Here is a 15,526-nt window from a genome sequence, read left to right as displayed (position 1 = left end):
AATTAAAGGATAGATTTGCAGTAGAGAGTAAGCCCTGCACAAACAAGCTCAGGACAATTAGGTGTTGATGTTACACTCCCAGGCCAGGAACAGTTTTAAGACTGGAATTTTATTAAACTTAGTATCAAAACAAACAAACAGCTCGCACAAGGCCCATTGCTGCTAAGTTCTTCCGGAGTATACACAGCTTTTCTTCTTCAACCCCCTCAGCAGACCTTCAATCCTTTACAGGACACAGGTAAATTTAACCCTGACATTCCCCTTTGAGTGCTACTCTCCCCACTCATACCTGTAATGTTATCCCAACATTCCTATTTACAAAATATAACATACAGCCCATTCATTTGACTTATTAGCAGTAGTCCATGAGTTCCACAAGTTCATCACTGTATGCAGTGTTGTTATAGCCATGTTGGTCCCAGGATATCAGAGAGATAAGGTAGGTGGGTAATATCTTTTATTGGATCAACTTCTGTTGGTGAGAGACAAGCTTTTGAGTTTACACACAGAAGAGCTTTGTGTAAGCTTCTCTCTCTTACCAACAGAAGTTGGTCCAATAAAAGATACTACCTCACCCGCCTTGTCTCTCTAAGCTCATAATTGTCATTCTCAACTGAGTGTTAGGTCGCTCCTCTTTCATGAATTCAGGTGCTTATGGTGGAAACTTCTGCATCTCTCTTCTGTTTATTCCACATTAAGTAGAAAGTTTCTGCAGCAATTGGAGGTCTGCTATCCAACAGAACAGCCAGTTCTGAACAGCTTAAATTACCAAAGATATTCCTATTTTATGGAAATAACAGTTCCTATATGATCAATGGGATAACCATGTAACTCCAAGTCACTGGGCACATGGCAAGCTATTTAGAAAAGCATCTACTAAATTAACATAATAACAAACTATCCAGAACTATAAAACACTTAATTTAGAACAATAGCCATAACATAAGTCACTATTACAAATATTGCATCAGCCTTGGGTAGAATGTAGGATAAGGTATAGGAATAGGCACTTGGAATGGCATCTGACAAACATGAGGACAACCCCAGGGTGCATTCACCAATCCAGTAGTTGGTTTTAGACATTGCTAAGTCATATGTCAGTGTCTGTGGGGCAGTTCTCTCTCTAGTTGGACAACTTCATGTGTCAGTGGATTGTTCTGGTGATCTGTCTTCTTGTGCCTTACTTGTTTCAGGGTCCATAGGTATGGTTTGGGCTTCACGTCTTTCAGTGGCTGGTGGAAATGTCACATCAGTCTCATCAGCAGTTTTCACATTGACAGGATCAATAACATTCTCATTTACCCGACATGGATAAAATGCTTCTGCCTCTGCAGTCACAGCCTCTGTGCCATGGGCAGCAGCTGGTAGGTACCGTCATATAATGGGATTCATTTTCATTCTCACTATCAGAATCATTGGAGTCCAAATTCTTGTCCTTATTTTGATCTCTTATTGCATTAGTTTGCCTTATTCTCTGTGTCTTCTGCTGTGGTGGCTTAGAGGGTGGTGTTATGTCCACGGGTAAGAAGCCCACAGGGAAGTAAAAGATTACAGTGAAGAACTCTAATACCTCCTTTTCCATCTTCTGCGTTTACTTCATAGACTAGACTATCCCCTTTCCTTTCAAGAACGACATGAATTTTATCTTCCCAGCAGGATTTTAATTTCCCCTCTTTCTGAAAGATTCCTGACAAGTACTCTGTCACCTGGCAAGGGGGCAGTGCCAGGCCTTTTCTGATGATCATAATGATTCTTTCCATGAGCAGCAGATTTTTTTGAACATTTTGATGCCAGTTTATAAGATTCTTTCATCTGTTGTTTCCATTTCTCAACATAATCTTTCTAGTCCTCCGGCGCAGATTCAGAGTTTATAGGTAGACCAAACGTGATGTCAATGAGCAAACATGGTGATCATCCATACAATTAATAGAATGCTAAGACCCCTGTAGCCTCATTTCTGGTAAAGTGATAGGCATAAATTACCTTACTAAGAGAATCCTTTCAGTTTGACTTTTTTTTCTCTGGCAAGGTTCTCAACGTGGCCAGCAGAGTTTGGTTCAGCCTTTCTACCTGCCCACTACCCTGGGGTTGTATAAGGTGTTTCAATATTACAGTAGTTCTATAACCTTCTGAATAAATTATTTCAAACTCTGCCTCTAGGTCATGATGACTCCTTTTAAAACTAAGTCACTGAAGATCTTGTTTGCCACAGTCCTTCCTGGCTTGTTAGCGGTGGCAGGGTAGGCTTGAACAAACCTCATGACGTGATCCACTATGATTAAGATGTAGTCTTATCCTCCTTTGCTTCTCTCTGGATGCAAGAGGCCTATTGATACAAGCTCAAATCATTCTGTTGTAACTGTGTTAGTTGGTGGAACTCTGGCGAAGTTTCCGTTTGCTCTTTTGCTGTAGCAATGTGTAAAATCTTATCTTTTAATGCAAGCAACGTAGACAATCCCTGATCTTCCAACTCTTCCTGCCCATTTAAGTGGCATCTTATATATTTGATTAAAGCAAAATGGCTTTTTGCTCCAGTTTCACTGCAATTTGTCCCAGAAATGCCCAGAGAGTCACAGATTTCTCTTAAATGCTCATCCTTTAGCTGGTATAAACGTCCTCCTACCTCCATGTGTAGGTCCTCTAAGTCAATGGTTTTCAACCTTTTTTCATTTGCGGACCCCTAAACAATTTAAAATGGAGGTGCAGACCCCTTGGAAATCTTAGACATAGTCTGCAGACCGGAGCCCCAGTGGTCCGTGGACCACCGGTTGAAAACCACAGTTCTATGGTAACAACAATCTTCCGCGGACCCCTTAGACATAGAGTGGGGACCAACAGTGATCCGCAGACCACAGGTTGAAAACCACTGCTCCAAGTCTCTCCCAGCCATAGGGCTTGCAAACAATTAAATTTCCCCTGGCGGCTTTTCCTGGAACAGTGTACAGCAGCTTCTAGGTAGGTTCCTCTGTCAGGGAGGTCAGCCCATTGCAATTCAGCCTCTTCTGCTTGTGCTCACCAAATACTACAATCCCAGACTAGGGGCAGTTTTAAAATTGGAGTTTTATTAAGCAGTATTACATGCACAAGCCTCGTTGCAGCTCAGTCCTTCCAGAGCGCACACAGCTCTGCTGGTGCAACAAGAGCTGTCCCCTTTTGATCCCCTCAGCTCAGCAGACCTTCAAGCCTTAAAGGGACAGGACACAGGTAAATCTAACCCTGACATTCCCCTTCGAGTGCGCTACATTGGGTGTGCCCTCATGCAAGGCAGGAGATGAGAGACCGATCTGGAGGTGTGAGGCGATTTGGTACCTGTAATTAGACCAAGAAGCATCGTATAGAAAATGCTGAAGAAAAGGGTTTGAGCCTGACCATCAACCTGGATCCAAACATCCCCAGACTTTGGGAAAGCTCAGGTCGGGATCCCATTTTGCGCCTCGGGGTTTTCTTTAGAGGTCTCCCATCTAAACACTGACTAAGCGCCAGCCCTGTTTACTTTGTGGGGTCTGACAAGAGGCCAGCCCCAGGCGTCACTAGGGCTTGCTAAAGATAGCAACCAGACCTTTCACTTGAAGGCTCTATTTCCAAAAATCACTGCCTGGGTTACCGAGAGACCACTAAAACAACAAGGAGTCCGGGGGCACCTTAAAGACGAACAGATTTATTTGGGCATAAGCCCAACGAAAGCTTATGCCCAAATAAATGTTAGTCTTTAAGGTGCCACCGGACTCCTTGTTGTTTTTGTGGCTGCAGACTAACACAGCTATTCCCTGATGAGAAACCACTGAACACACAACACATGCACGTGCCCAAGCAAAACAGGGCCTTGCCCTGGGGGGCCAGGCAGGAAGGGGTGAGTAGAGGGCAAGGGGAGGGAGCAGGAGGCAGGTTGGAGAACAAGGCAACTTGGTGGCAGGGGCAGCATGGAGGCTAGACACTCTCCCCGCTGGGGCCCCTCGCCTTACTTCTCCAGAGCTGTCCCCACTCTTCGGAGCGCAGGACCCCCGAGGGGCCGTGCCCGGGGGGGAGATCTCCGCTGAGCCCAGAGGGGCGCGGAGAAGGGGCTCTGCACTGGGGGCGGGGGGCGCAGAGCGAGCTGAGAGATGCGATATGGGCAGGGAGCGGGGGTTGCTCCAGGAGCTGCCTTAAAGCCGCACGCTCCCCTAGCGCCGAGTCCCGGCTCACCCCTGGGCCGGTGCCGCTTTAAGGCGGCGCCCGTCAGTGGGAAGAGGAACTGGGGCTAACACTGCCGGGTTGGGTAGCAGGCTGCCGCAGGGCCAAGGGCAATAGCCAGGCTCGCTGCTTGCCAGCCCGGCTGCTTTGGGACGGGGCGAGGGGCTGGGCAGCAAAGGGCTCTTTGCAACGCGCGCTCCCTTGCCCCAGCTGTGCCCCCCCCCCCGGGCCAGATGTGCCCCGCGCTGCGCTCCCTTGCCCCAGCTGTGCCCCCCGCAGCGGGCCAGATGTGCCCCGCTCTGCGGAGGCAGGGGCAGCCCGGCCCCTCCTCTTAGCGGCCGCCGGCTCGCTTGTTGGCCGCAGAGGGCGGAATTTATTCTGCGCCAGGATCATCCGCCGCTAGAGCCCGGGGGTGGCTTGGGCTCCCCTCGGTAGCATTGCGGCGGCTGGGGCGGCGGGAGATGGAGCCGCGCGGCTTGCCTGGGAGGGGGGTGCTTGGGACCCAGGTTCAGCTATGCCCGTCATGATATCCCCTTGATCCGCCCCCCTCCCCAGCTCAGCCATGATTTTACTAAGCAGCTTTTTGCACCTGCACACCCGGCACTGCGGCCCCTTCACAGCGCTGGGGCTGGGCAGGGCGCCCTGCTCGGGAGCCAGGTCGTGCAGTGCCATGTGCAGGCACCTGCGCGTCTTGGTGGACATGGACGGGGTGCTGGCGGACTTCGAAGGCGGATTCTTAAAGAAGTTCAGGGCCAGGTTCCCAGAGAAGCCGTACATTGCCCTGGAGGATCGCAGGGGCTTCTGGGTGTCGGAGCAGTACGGCCAGCTGACACCTGAGCTGAGTGTGAGTCAATGGATTCTCTCCCCCCGCCCCCCATTATATTGTTATTCTTCATTATTTGTCTGACACACAGACTGTAAACTCCCCTGGGCAGGGGTTGTTGTCTTTATTTGTCTGGGCATCATCTAACATAGTGGAGCCCTGATCCTTGGTCGGGGTTCCTACAGGCTACAATAATAAGAAGAATTATTAATAATTAAAATCATTATTATTAATAATAATTTATATATTGGGTTTTCCGTGTTGATTTTTTTCCCTCCTGAAATTAAGTGGATTTTAATGCAGATTCTTGCTGCAGGCTGTCTTTCTATTTTGATCAATTCAAACAATTTATTTCAAAATTCCAAAGTAGTATAGTCCAGATTTTCCTCCCCAGTTATAATTGCCAGTTGAGAACATGCTGTATGGCTTAATGCAAATGCTGCAACATTGCATTCAACAGTTGCCTTCATCTCTAGCTGTATTGTTTAGCTTCTCAGCAACAACACTCTGACCATGATGCAGCAGATTAGTTGAAAGCAAACCAAAGCAACTGACATTTCAAAATAGCTGAAATCATTTCCTTTCAGGGCTTATTTAAAACAACAACCTTAAAACCCTTCTGAAAAATGATGTTGGGTTGTTTAAAACTTTTACCAGTTAAAACCTAAAGCCAGGACACTCTCTTTATATTGTTCTTTAGCCAGTATCCGTGCATTTGGTTCTGCAGAAACTAGGGCTCTGCCCCAGAGAGTTTACAATCTCACGTGGGAGTTGACAGTTTAATTCAGAGATCGCGTTTGCACGTGACAAAATGTGTTTGAAACAAAGAAAAGGCTTCATGTCTCTGATGGCACAAATGGGTACAGTGTGGTGAACAAATGTAGGCCCGAAATGGTCCTTACTCAGGTGAAACCCTCATTGCCTTAAAGGCGGACAGAGCAGGGCTGCAGAGGGTGGTGTCTGGTCTGTATAGCTGGAAGGAAAGCCACCTGGAATTGGTGGGATACAGGGAAGCCCCTCTGTTATGAGAAGGCTGATGCTAAGTGTATGAAACATCTCAGAAAAGATATATTAGAATTGGAAAAGGTGCAGAGAAGGGCAGCAAAAATAATGGGGATGGAACAGCTTTCGTATGAAAGATTACAAAGACTGGGACTGTTCAGTTTAGCAAAGAGACAACCCGGGGCAGATATGATCGATAGAGGTCTATAAAATCATGAATGGTGTGGAGAAAGTGAACAGGGAATTATTTACCCGCTTCACATAACACAAGAACCAAGGGTCATCCGATGAAATTAACAGGCAGCAGGTTTAAAACAAACACAAGAAAGTACTTCTTCACACAACGCACCATCAACCTGTGGAACTCATTGCCAGGGGGTGTTGTGAAGGCCAACAGCATAACTGGGTTGAAAAAAGAATTAGATACGTTCATGGAGGATAGGTCCTTCAATGGCTATTAGCCAAGATGGTCAGGGATACAACCCCATGCTCTGGGTGTCCCTAAACCTCCAAATGCCAGTAGCTGAGGCTGGACAACAGGGGGATGGATCACTCGAAATTGCCCTGTTCTGTTCATTCCCTCTGAAGCCTGTGGCATGGCCAGAGTCAGGATACAGAACTAGATGGACCTTTGGTCTGACCCAGTGTTGCTGTTCTTATGTTCTTATGATAGTGTGATTTCTTCTGAGATTTCAGCAATGGTTGTCCACTACCATGTGTTCCCAAGAACTTGGGTGTATGGGGTGTTCATGGTTATCTCATGGTTCATGGTGTTGGGTTATCTCATTGTATCCATCACATTAACAGACATCACTCCTGTTAAAACCCACACACTCTTGGGGTGAAATCCTGGACGTTATTGGTAAAACTTCAGTGGGGCCATGATTTCCTCCTGGGTTCCAGACAGTGCCCAGTTAAAACTGGAGAAAGGGAGTCAGGCTGTTTCTGTATGGTATTTGGGCAACAGCACTCGGGATGTTGCGCTCCATTTGGGACCACATCAACAGAACGATATTGACAAATTGGAGGGAGCTCAGAGAAGAGCAACCGAAGTGATCAGAGAGCTGAGAGGGGATCAGCTTTGGAGGGAAGAGTAAAAGTGCTAAATGCCCATAGCCTGATAGCCTACAGAGTTTGGAAGGGTGTTAATTCCTGGGGGAAGGGGTGATTCTATACAGTTCCTGGGGATAAATAAGATCAAATAAGAAAAGGAAAATGTTGGGTGAAGATCAGGAAGCTCTATTAAACCAGGAAAAAGTCTCCCCAGGGAAGTGGTAGAATCTCCAGCCCTTGGACTTTTAAACCTAGACCGATCAGAAGAGCACTGAGCACAGGAACAATCCTGACCTGGCATGAGATGATCTGGCAGGTGTTTTTCCTCACTAAAGGCTTTGCTCTGCTCCCATTGAACATAGTGGCAAACCACCTATTGACTTTGGGAGCAGAGCCGGCTCCTGCATCCCCAGTACAGCAAAGCACTTAAGCACATGAAAAGGTTAAGCACGTGTGCAAATGCTTTGCTGAACCGGTGCCGGTCTTCTCGGATGTCAGCTGTAGAACGATGATTTATAGCTTTTAAATGTCCCCCCCACTGGTATAATGCACTGTAGTTTGAGTTGTGATGTACATTATTTTAGCTTAATAACCTGTTACAGTAACTGCTCTTTTCACATGGACAGGGGGATTCTCGGCAGGCTGCACTGCAGCCCTATGAGTTGCCTTCACTTTTTATTTTTTTAACATGCACTAAGATGTGTAAGAAGGATTGTTTCCAAACCACTGGTGCTACTTGAGTCTTCTGCTGCCCTTCAGCTCCCCTGGAGCAGCGGAGTGATGGGATTTCTGTTTTGCTCCCTCCCGCCCTTTTAAGTAGGTGTATTCGGCCCTCCCACATTCAGCATGACTTATCTGACAGGTGGATGGACTTTGCTTTGGTGCTCTCCAGCACTGAGCAATTAATGCTTAGGGCCAGACTGTGGCCCAACTGTGCAAGGGGGTATAGAAGACTTAAGGCTCCTCTGTACTCCCGTGCACCAGAGACCTAGATCGCAGGTAGCAGTGCTGGAAGCCGGACCGTTACATCCCCCATGCAAGAGGGTGGGAGTGGACAGAGTGGTGAGGAGGCAAACCCTTGGCTCTGCCACCACCCAATGCACAGGCTAGGATAGCTAGGTATAGGCTTGACACATGGTACTTCTCCCTGAGAGCAAAGGGGAATCTGGAAGGCAAAATGTGACTCCCAGGTTCACACCTTGCCTTCTGATCTGCTCCAGGGGAAGCAGAACAGCCTGGTGCTTGGGGTTCATGACAAAGCCACAACCGAGTCCTTAAGCAGAACTCAACCTTCTCTTGCTCCTGTCCTGTTAAGCCAATTGCTTATGGGTGAGACCTCCAGAATGTCCCATTTCTCCCCTCCACCAAAGGATCCACATCCAGGCAAAACAATTCTGCGACTGTATAGATTCATGGTCATCAGTGAGGATGAAACCAGGGGTGTGGCTGGCATGCACTGCAGTATTCTCTGCTTCCCACAGCCTATAGGTCAGGGCAAGTTGAGTGTGAGAGCAGCCTTAGGGCTGCTCTAGCTTACATGGAGAACCGGGCACCCCTGGACAACCCCAAAGTACTCCAGAGCACAAAAGTGGCTTAAAGCTACCTTTGCCCCTCTGATTCTGCCCAAAGCAAAGAAGCAAAGGCCCTCTGTGTCCTCACAAATCCTTAATTGCACAGCTACCTTCAGAATCTTTCAAGGCTGCTTCTGGGTTGGTCCAGTTGGGTGTCCACACAGTTTCACAACTGCTTCCTCCGGCTGGGGCTGAGTATGCTGCCATTGCCCAAAGAGCTCAGTGCTCAAGCTGGGATCTCTATGCACAGACCATCACAATGTTATTTTTAATCAGGGGAAGTGGGATTTTTCTTTAATTTAGGCCTGGCTCGCATGTTTCTTGCCCCTTGCCTGGATCAGTAGCTCGGGAACAGATGTGATTCTGTGATCTTCAATCAGTGTGGTGCAAACCTCTTCCTCTGAATAGTTGATCAGATCCAGGGGGGCTGGCTGTGGGGTCTGAAAGAAGCAACCCCACAGCAAAGACAAGCTAGATGTGCAGACACACACTCCTTCCACCTTTTCGTTTTTGAGCATGAGACCCCAAAAGACTGCTTTCCTTAACAATCTAGCAATTTATGGCAGTGCAAGGACTTACAGGTGCACAGAGTATGCCCTGCTCTCTAGATCCAGCTACAAGGTGTAAATTACAGGCAGCTCCCGGTCTCCGGTCTCCCTTGTCCCAGGATTCTGCTCCAGGCAGTCTGTATACATGTTGCCTTCCTCAGGCCTCCCTTTTTTCCCTGGCAGTGTTATAACGAAGTGCTCAAGCCCTTGCCCTCAGGGACTCTGGCTCATGCTGAATTTGCCTTGCTCAGGAACTCACTTGACTGGTATTTTTTAGAGGGACCCTTGAGGTTAGAGGGGCAGCTTGCCTTCCATAGCACCTTGCCCCAATTGGGGCATTTATTTTTGGTTACTACCTTAGATTCTTTCCTGGAGACAAAATGTCCCCATAGCACCCCGTGCTGAACAACACTGTAGTACAGCAGATTTGGGAAGCTAATCTGCTTCAGATGGACCTACGTCATGAGAGTCAGATCCAGGGTTTGGGAGAATTCAAGTTTTGGTTCAGGACCCTCTCTCACACCTGCTGTCAGACCCAGCCAGCCTCTCGAACACCTACCATCTTCTTTCCAGGGGAAGGGTCGTGAGAGGGAAAAAATGCACATGGCAACTCAGGGCAGGGAGGAGAGGAGCAGGATGGACTGTACAGTAACTGGGATGTTTGCCCTTGCAGGAGAAAGCAATCAGCATATGGGAGTCAAAGAATTTCTTCATTGAGCTGGATCCAATCCCAGGGGCTGTGGAAGCCGTGAAGCAAATGGCTAAGTTGGAAAAGTGAGTACACGTTCACAATTGTTCATGGGAGGGGGTCTAAGTGCAGCAGGGCGTTTGTGCTCTAGGCTTCTGCCGCTGGAGATCTGGTGGTTCAGATTCCGATGGGTGAAAATGAATGTGATCCTAGGGTCTGTTGCAAAGCCCTCATGTAGTTAGGTGCAGCTGTTAATCTGATGTACAGCCCCCTCTGCTGTTCCAGTTAGTAATAAATGCGCGCGTGCACCCCCCCCCCCATTAGATTTGTCAAAGCACTTGGCAAGACAGTCTGTCTTGGTTTGCTGCGTGTCAGTGAGCATAAACACCATATGAATGGAGATTTCCAGTTCTAATATCTAGGCCTCTCTGGGACCTGCCTGACCTCAGGTTTTGCCTATTCCTAAAGTAGGAGCCATAGTTTCAGCAGAGATTTTGCTAAGCAAGCTGTAGCACCCGAGCCCTCCTGGTGTCTGCCTCCCTAGTGCCCTCTCTTGGATGTGTGCCTGTGTTAGTTACCTCAATGCCCACTCGCCAGAAATGCTTTTTCGTGCAACCCTATTCAGTGTATGGCAGCGAGTTCCAGTCAGGGCCTGGTGTCTGTGTAGCAGCGACCAGACTATTTAGGGGTACGTCTTGGATCCTAGGGTGCTTTTAGATCTAGAAAGGGAATTAAATTGGTGCGTTTCCCCACTCTCGCTCTCTCTCTTTTCCCGGCAGCACTGACGTGTTCATCTGCACAAGCCCGATCAAGAAGTACCGTTACTGCGCTTATGAGAAGGTAACCAATGAGTGAGCTCTGTGAAATGGAGTGGGTGTGCTAGCCCTGGGTCTGGGGCAGGCAGACTGGGCCCCGAAGCACAAGTGTCACCCATGGAATATACAATCTGTTGCTGGCCAGTGTGTTTCTCCAGCCCCACCCCCAATCACTGGAGAGCTCTTCAGTAGTAGCTGGTCAATCACACTGCAAGGTCAGCGCCTGTGTCTTGTGCTTCCCAAGTGATCCCAAAGCACTCTAAAGGCTATATATACCAGAACCACTTCGTTCGCCTCTAGGAGGCAGCCACCTCTGAGATGGAATATGGCAGCTGTCTGACAGAGCACAGTGACGCTATGTAACAGTTTGGGACAGGAAGTGAAGTATATGCTCTCCAATTCAAACTGCAGGGGAAATTTAGATAGGTAGAAAGCAATTACCCAAGGACCGGTTGGCAGGGCTAATCCTTGGTATCTTCAGTAACCACATATGAGAGTAGGGATAGCCTTGTGGCAAATGCCCAGGTCTGGGGAACCAGGACGCCTGCGTTCTAGTCCTAGCTCTGCCCCTCACTTGCTATGCTGCCTTAAGGAAGTCAGCTGACCTCAGTTTGCCCATCTGCAAAATGGGGGTGGATTCTTGCCTATCTCACAGGAGGCACTGGGGGCCTTAACTAATTACTGTTTGTGAAGTGTGCTGAACTCCTCGGGTGGAAGGTGCTATGGCAGGCAGACACTATGGTAATTATAAGCACGTGGGACCTTTCATCACAATCCCAGAAACGATCGGTGGTTATAGCATGAGACATTTCTCAGGTGTTAGCAAGTGGAGAGCGAGCTGAACAAACAGGAGATCCACAGCTGGGACATGTTGGATGCAAGTTGGAGGGAAATCAGTGTCCTTTCTGGGCCATTAATACTGTTACCCCTTTTGGCCCCAGCCGTTAGCTACAGTTAGGAACCCTGCAGGTTGTTTCTATCAGGAGGAGACGATGTTGGAGTCAGGTATCTTTGTTTATAAGAACGTACAAAGTCCTGTTCCCCATAACACAGTAGGAATCAAACAGCAGGAGACAGTTTCTTTGCTGTCAGCTCCAAGCCCCTTTCTCTAGCCAGCAACTCCGCTCAAAAGCTCTCCTCTTAGCTTTTTCTCAGGGCCACGCAGCCAATGCCTCTGGAGCTGTGTCTGGTGCTTCTTTGCTGCGTTCTTTCTCTGCTTTGCTGGTTCTTCTCTCTCCCACACAGGCACACCTCTCCATGGTCCACCAGATAATACCCAGCGAAAAACCCTCCACTCACCCAGCTCAGCTCCCTGTGCGGCCTCACAGCTAGTGACAAGTGCCTTTGGTTTGGTTTGAGGCCTCTATTGTTTCTTACATTCATCCCAAACCCAGGGTGGCTGCTACACTCAGCAGTTTCACTGAGGTTTGTCCCAAACTCTAACAATGTACTTGGCAGGGTGTCTTCCCACCCCTGCCCCCAGAGCCTCCTGTTGTTCCTTACCTTTGTCTTTCGCTAGCAAACAAACGTCAAGCGCCCTGTGGCTGGTATTTGATGCTGCCTTTCAGCTGATCTGGGGCCATGCTGCAGCTGAAGCCAGCCTGCCCTACCTGCCACACTAACTGCGCCACCCCCTTGCTTTCCAGTACGCCTGGGTGGAGAAGCATTTTGGCCAAGAATTTCTGGAGCGGATTGTCCTAACGCGAGATAAAACTGTGATCTCTGGCGATCTGCTTATAGACGATAGACCAGATATAACAGGTACGGGAGATTGGACGCAGTAAAGGTAACCGTATGGTACTGCTGGGGCAGGTAGATTGGGGTTGTTCCCCTGCCTGTGTGTTTTGTTTACTTTATGGAACTTTTTGGCTGATGCTGAATGCCTCATGCATGTCGGGCTCGAGGGCACCTGCTGTGCTCCCAGCTACGTTGGCTGTAATGTTTTTTCGGGCTGTTATTATTGAGCAAGAGTTGCCAAAACTCCTTGCATTGCTGATGCCTGCCAGAGATTGGATCGGCATTTTCTTAGAGCCCAGGGGTGTTTGGTTCTGGGTCAGCCCAGGGTGGAGAGAGGGTCTAGCAGGGAAATCCGGATTCAGAGCTGAGCCTCCCCACGGTGTGGATGGGCAAGTCTAGTGAGAAGGACAGTGGGCTGAGACTCAGGAGACCTAGGTTCAGTTTTTGGTTCAACCTCAGGCTCCCTATAGGACCTTGGGCAAGTCACTTAGAGGTTGTGTACATGGTGCATTAGTCTGCACCTGCAAGGTGTCAATTCTAGTGCACACTAGCCTGTCACGCACTAACTGGCCCATGCGGACCCTGCTGGTGCGCACTAACAGTTCCCTAGTGCACATTGATGTGGTCCCATTTCAAACAGTACGGCGTTATTGTGCACTAGGGAACTGTTAGTGCACACCAGCAGGATCCACACGGGACACACTAATACGCCCTAGAATTGACACCCTACTGGTGCAGACTAATTTACGGTGCAGAGAAGTCCCTAATCTTCCCTGTGCCTCCACTCCCCTGCCCATGACCTGGGGATCGCACTTCCCTACCTCCCCCAGGGCTGTGAGGATGAAGTCCGTTAGCGGCTGCGAGTTGTGAAGATACCACAGCAAGGAGGACCAGGGCCGTACTGAGCTAGATGGGGTGTGTTTGGATATGGGCTCATCTCTGATGAGATCGCAGGCTGCTGGAAGTGCGACACCAGCACACGGACCTAGTACCTGGCCCAGAGCCCCCTGCAGGGTCATGATGGTGCTAGGAGGCCCCTCCCCTGAGCTGCTTTGCTCTCCCTGTCTTTCAGGAGCCGAGCCGAACCCCAGCTGGGAGCACGTTCTCTTCACAGCCTGTCACAATAAACACCTGCAGCTGCAGCCCCCCAGCAGGAGGCTCCACTCGTGGGCCGAGGACTGGAGGGCGATCCTGGACAGCAAACGGCCACCGCCCAGCCAGGCCATTTAAAGCGACAGGCTCCTGAGGCTGCCCCCTTAGCTGAATGGGAGCGCTCTGTGGTGTCCAGCTCCGGGCTGAAACCCACAGACAGACAACCGTGCTGGGCAGAGTAAGGAGAGGGGCCCTGGCAGGGAGAACAGGGCCAAAGGGGGATCGTGTTCATTAAGCTAGAGGCCACTGGGCCATGTGTGACTGGGCCGCCATGAAGCAACAGAAGGATTCTGGGCCCATCCCACTACAGGAAGCCCTGTCTACCGTGTGTCTCCTTTGCGCCCAGCTCTGTTTATCTAAGTGGCATCTTAGTATTGGCGTCTGTAGCCACTGGTGACCCCAAATGTAGCGTCTCCGATGGACTCACCTCTCCGCTTGTTACCCGGTGTCCCCTGGACCTGCTTAGTGGTGCAGATTAACTTTTAAATACGCCCCCATCTACATTGAGTTGGAACACTGGATCAGCAGTCAGTACTGTCCTAGGGTTTGCCCTAGAGGACTGTCAAAATCCTTCTTCCTCCACCCATCCAGACGCAGAGGAGCGGTCTTCCCTTCCCTCAGTCCCCAGCCCAGCTCTTCTTCATTCTTTGGCTCACCTGCTGTCACCACTCCAAGGGGAGCATCTTCCTGCAGCAGGGTTTGCTTTTCCTCACAGCTGTGAATGTGCCTGCCGGGACTGCCTTGCAGGGGTGCATGGGGGAGCATTGTTAAACCAGGTGCAAATCAGGGTCACGTTACTGATTGGAGGACTGGGGCAACCCCACTTCGATCGGGGACCCGCATCAGCTCTGCTACTCTGAGAGGCTCAAACTGATTTTGGCTGTTACCCGGCAGCACCGTCTTTAGAAAGAGCTCGGATGGCAGCCGTGGAGATGAGCTTTCACAACTTCTCCCTAGGGCTTCTTCATTCCAGACAAGTGAGGCAACGGCTCTGGCCCAACATTTACTTCCCCCATAGATCAGAGGTGGTGGAACAAGCCACACCCCCTGGCTTGAAGTGGTTTCCATTGTACACAGGGTTTACAGTTCAGTTCAATGGCCACCACTATAAAAATTGTTCCAGGGCCCCTGCAATAGATAAGAGATTGAGGAGCCCCTAATTAGCATGGGCTATCACTTCCCCTCCCCCCACAGTGGTTTTGGAGGCTCTTCTCCCCTACTCAAGACATAACTCCTGGGATGGCTGGGGTACTCCATCACAGCTGTTAACTCCAGAGTGCAGCCCCTTGACTTGAGATGGTCCGTGTCACACGGCTGGCCGGCCTCTCGCAGCTGTGCGGCACATCAGGGATCATTGTTCAGCCCAAGCACCAACAAGTGGCTCTGCCATCCCATTAATCCTTTCCCCAGAGGCTGGCTATTCGGAATGGGGCAAGCTAATGGGGCTGAGAAGAGAGAGGTGGATAAAATAGGCATGGTCTAGCCCGAGAGGTGCGGTTAACAGCCCGAGCACAGGATGGGGAGCCAGGAACTCATGGGTTTTCGTCCTGGCTCTTCCACTGATCCCCTCTCTAGTTACAGGCAAATCACTTTGCCTCCCTGTGCCCCCGCTTGTATAATGGAGATGTCAATACCTCTTGGGGTGACGAGGGGCTGGAACAACAGCCAGCGTCTAAATCTTTGAGGTGTGTAGGCTATTTCCTACGCACATTGGGAAGAGTGGGGGGAGGGGAGGAGCTACGCTAAAAGACATTGCGGTAGCCACAGTTCGTCACCGGGTGCCCGAGTGTACTCTTTGGCACTGAAATATCGACCAGCAGCAGAGTTCAGAGGGCCCAGTGACCGTACGCATTGATAAAGCCAGAGCCTGGGTGGGCCTCAGCATTGGAGTTCCACAGCAGAATGGACAGAACCTGCCATCGCAGTTGGAAGAACCAAAAGCTCAAGGCTGCGCTAGTCGGTAGCTC

The 15,526-nt window shown here is 49.8% G+C and overlaps 1 protein-coding gene across 1 annotated transcript; it reads left to right on the top strand.

The window, feature by feature from the left end:
* Positions 1–4,732: 4,732 nt before the first annotated feature.
* Positions 4,733–13,637, top strand: NT5M (5',3'-nucleotidase, mitochondrial). Its single transcript, XM_065412640.1, has 5 exons — positions 4,733–5,014; positions 9,841–9,941; positions 10,635–10,695; positions 12,317–12,431; positions 13,480–13,637. Exons 1-5 carry the CDS (start codon positions 4,733–4,735, stop codon positions 13,635–13,637), a joined length of 717 nt encoding a protein of 238 aa, XP_065268712.1.
* Positions 13,638–15,526: the final 1,889 nt, after the last annotated feature.

The sequence above is a fragment of the Emys orbicularis genome, chromosome 10 (assembly GCF_028017835.1).
Source record: "Emys orbicularis isolate rEmyOrb1 chromosome 10, rEmyOrb1.hap1, whole genome shotgun sequence".
NCBI lineage: Eukaryota > Metazoa > Chordata > Testudines > Emydidae > Emys > Emys orbicularis.
This window is presented reverse-complemented; position numbering and strand designations above follow the sequence as displayed.

Coding starts and splice junctions, on each gene's coding strand:
- NT5M (XM_065412640.1), top strand. CDS start 4,733: ATGATTTTACTAAGCAGCTTTTTGCACCTGCACACCCGGCACTGCGGC. Junction 5,015..9,840: donor AGCTGACACCTGAGCTGAGT/GTGAGTCAATGG, acceptor TTGCCCTTGCAG/GAGAAAGCAATCAGCATATG. Junction 12,432..13,479: donor CGATAGACCAGATATAACAG/GTACGGGAGATT, acceptor CCTGTCTTTCAG/GAGCCGAGCCGAACCCCAGC.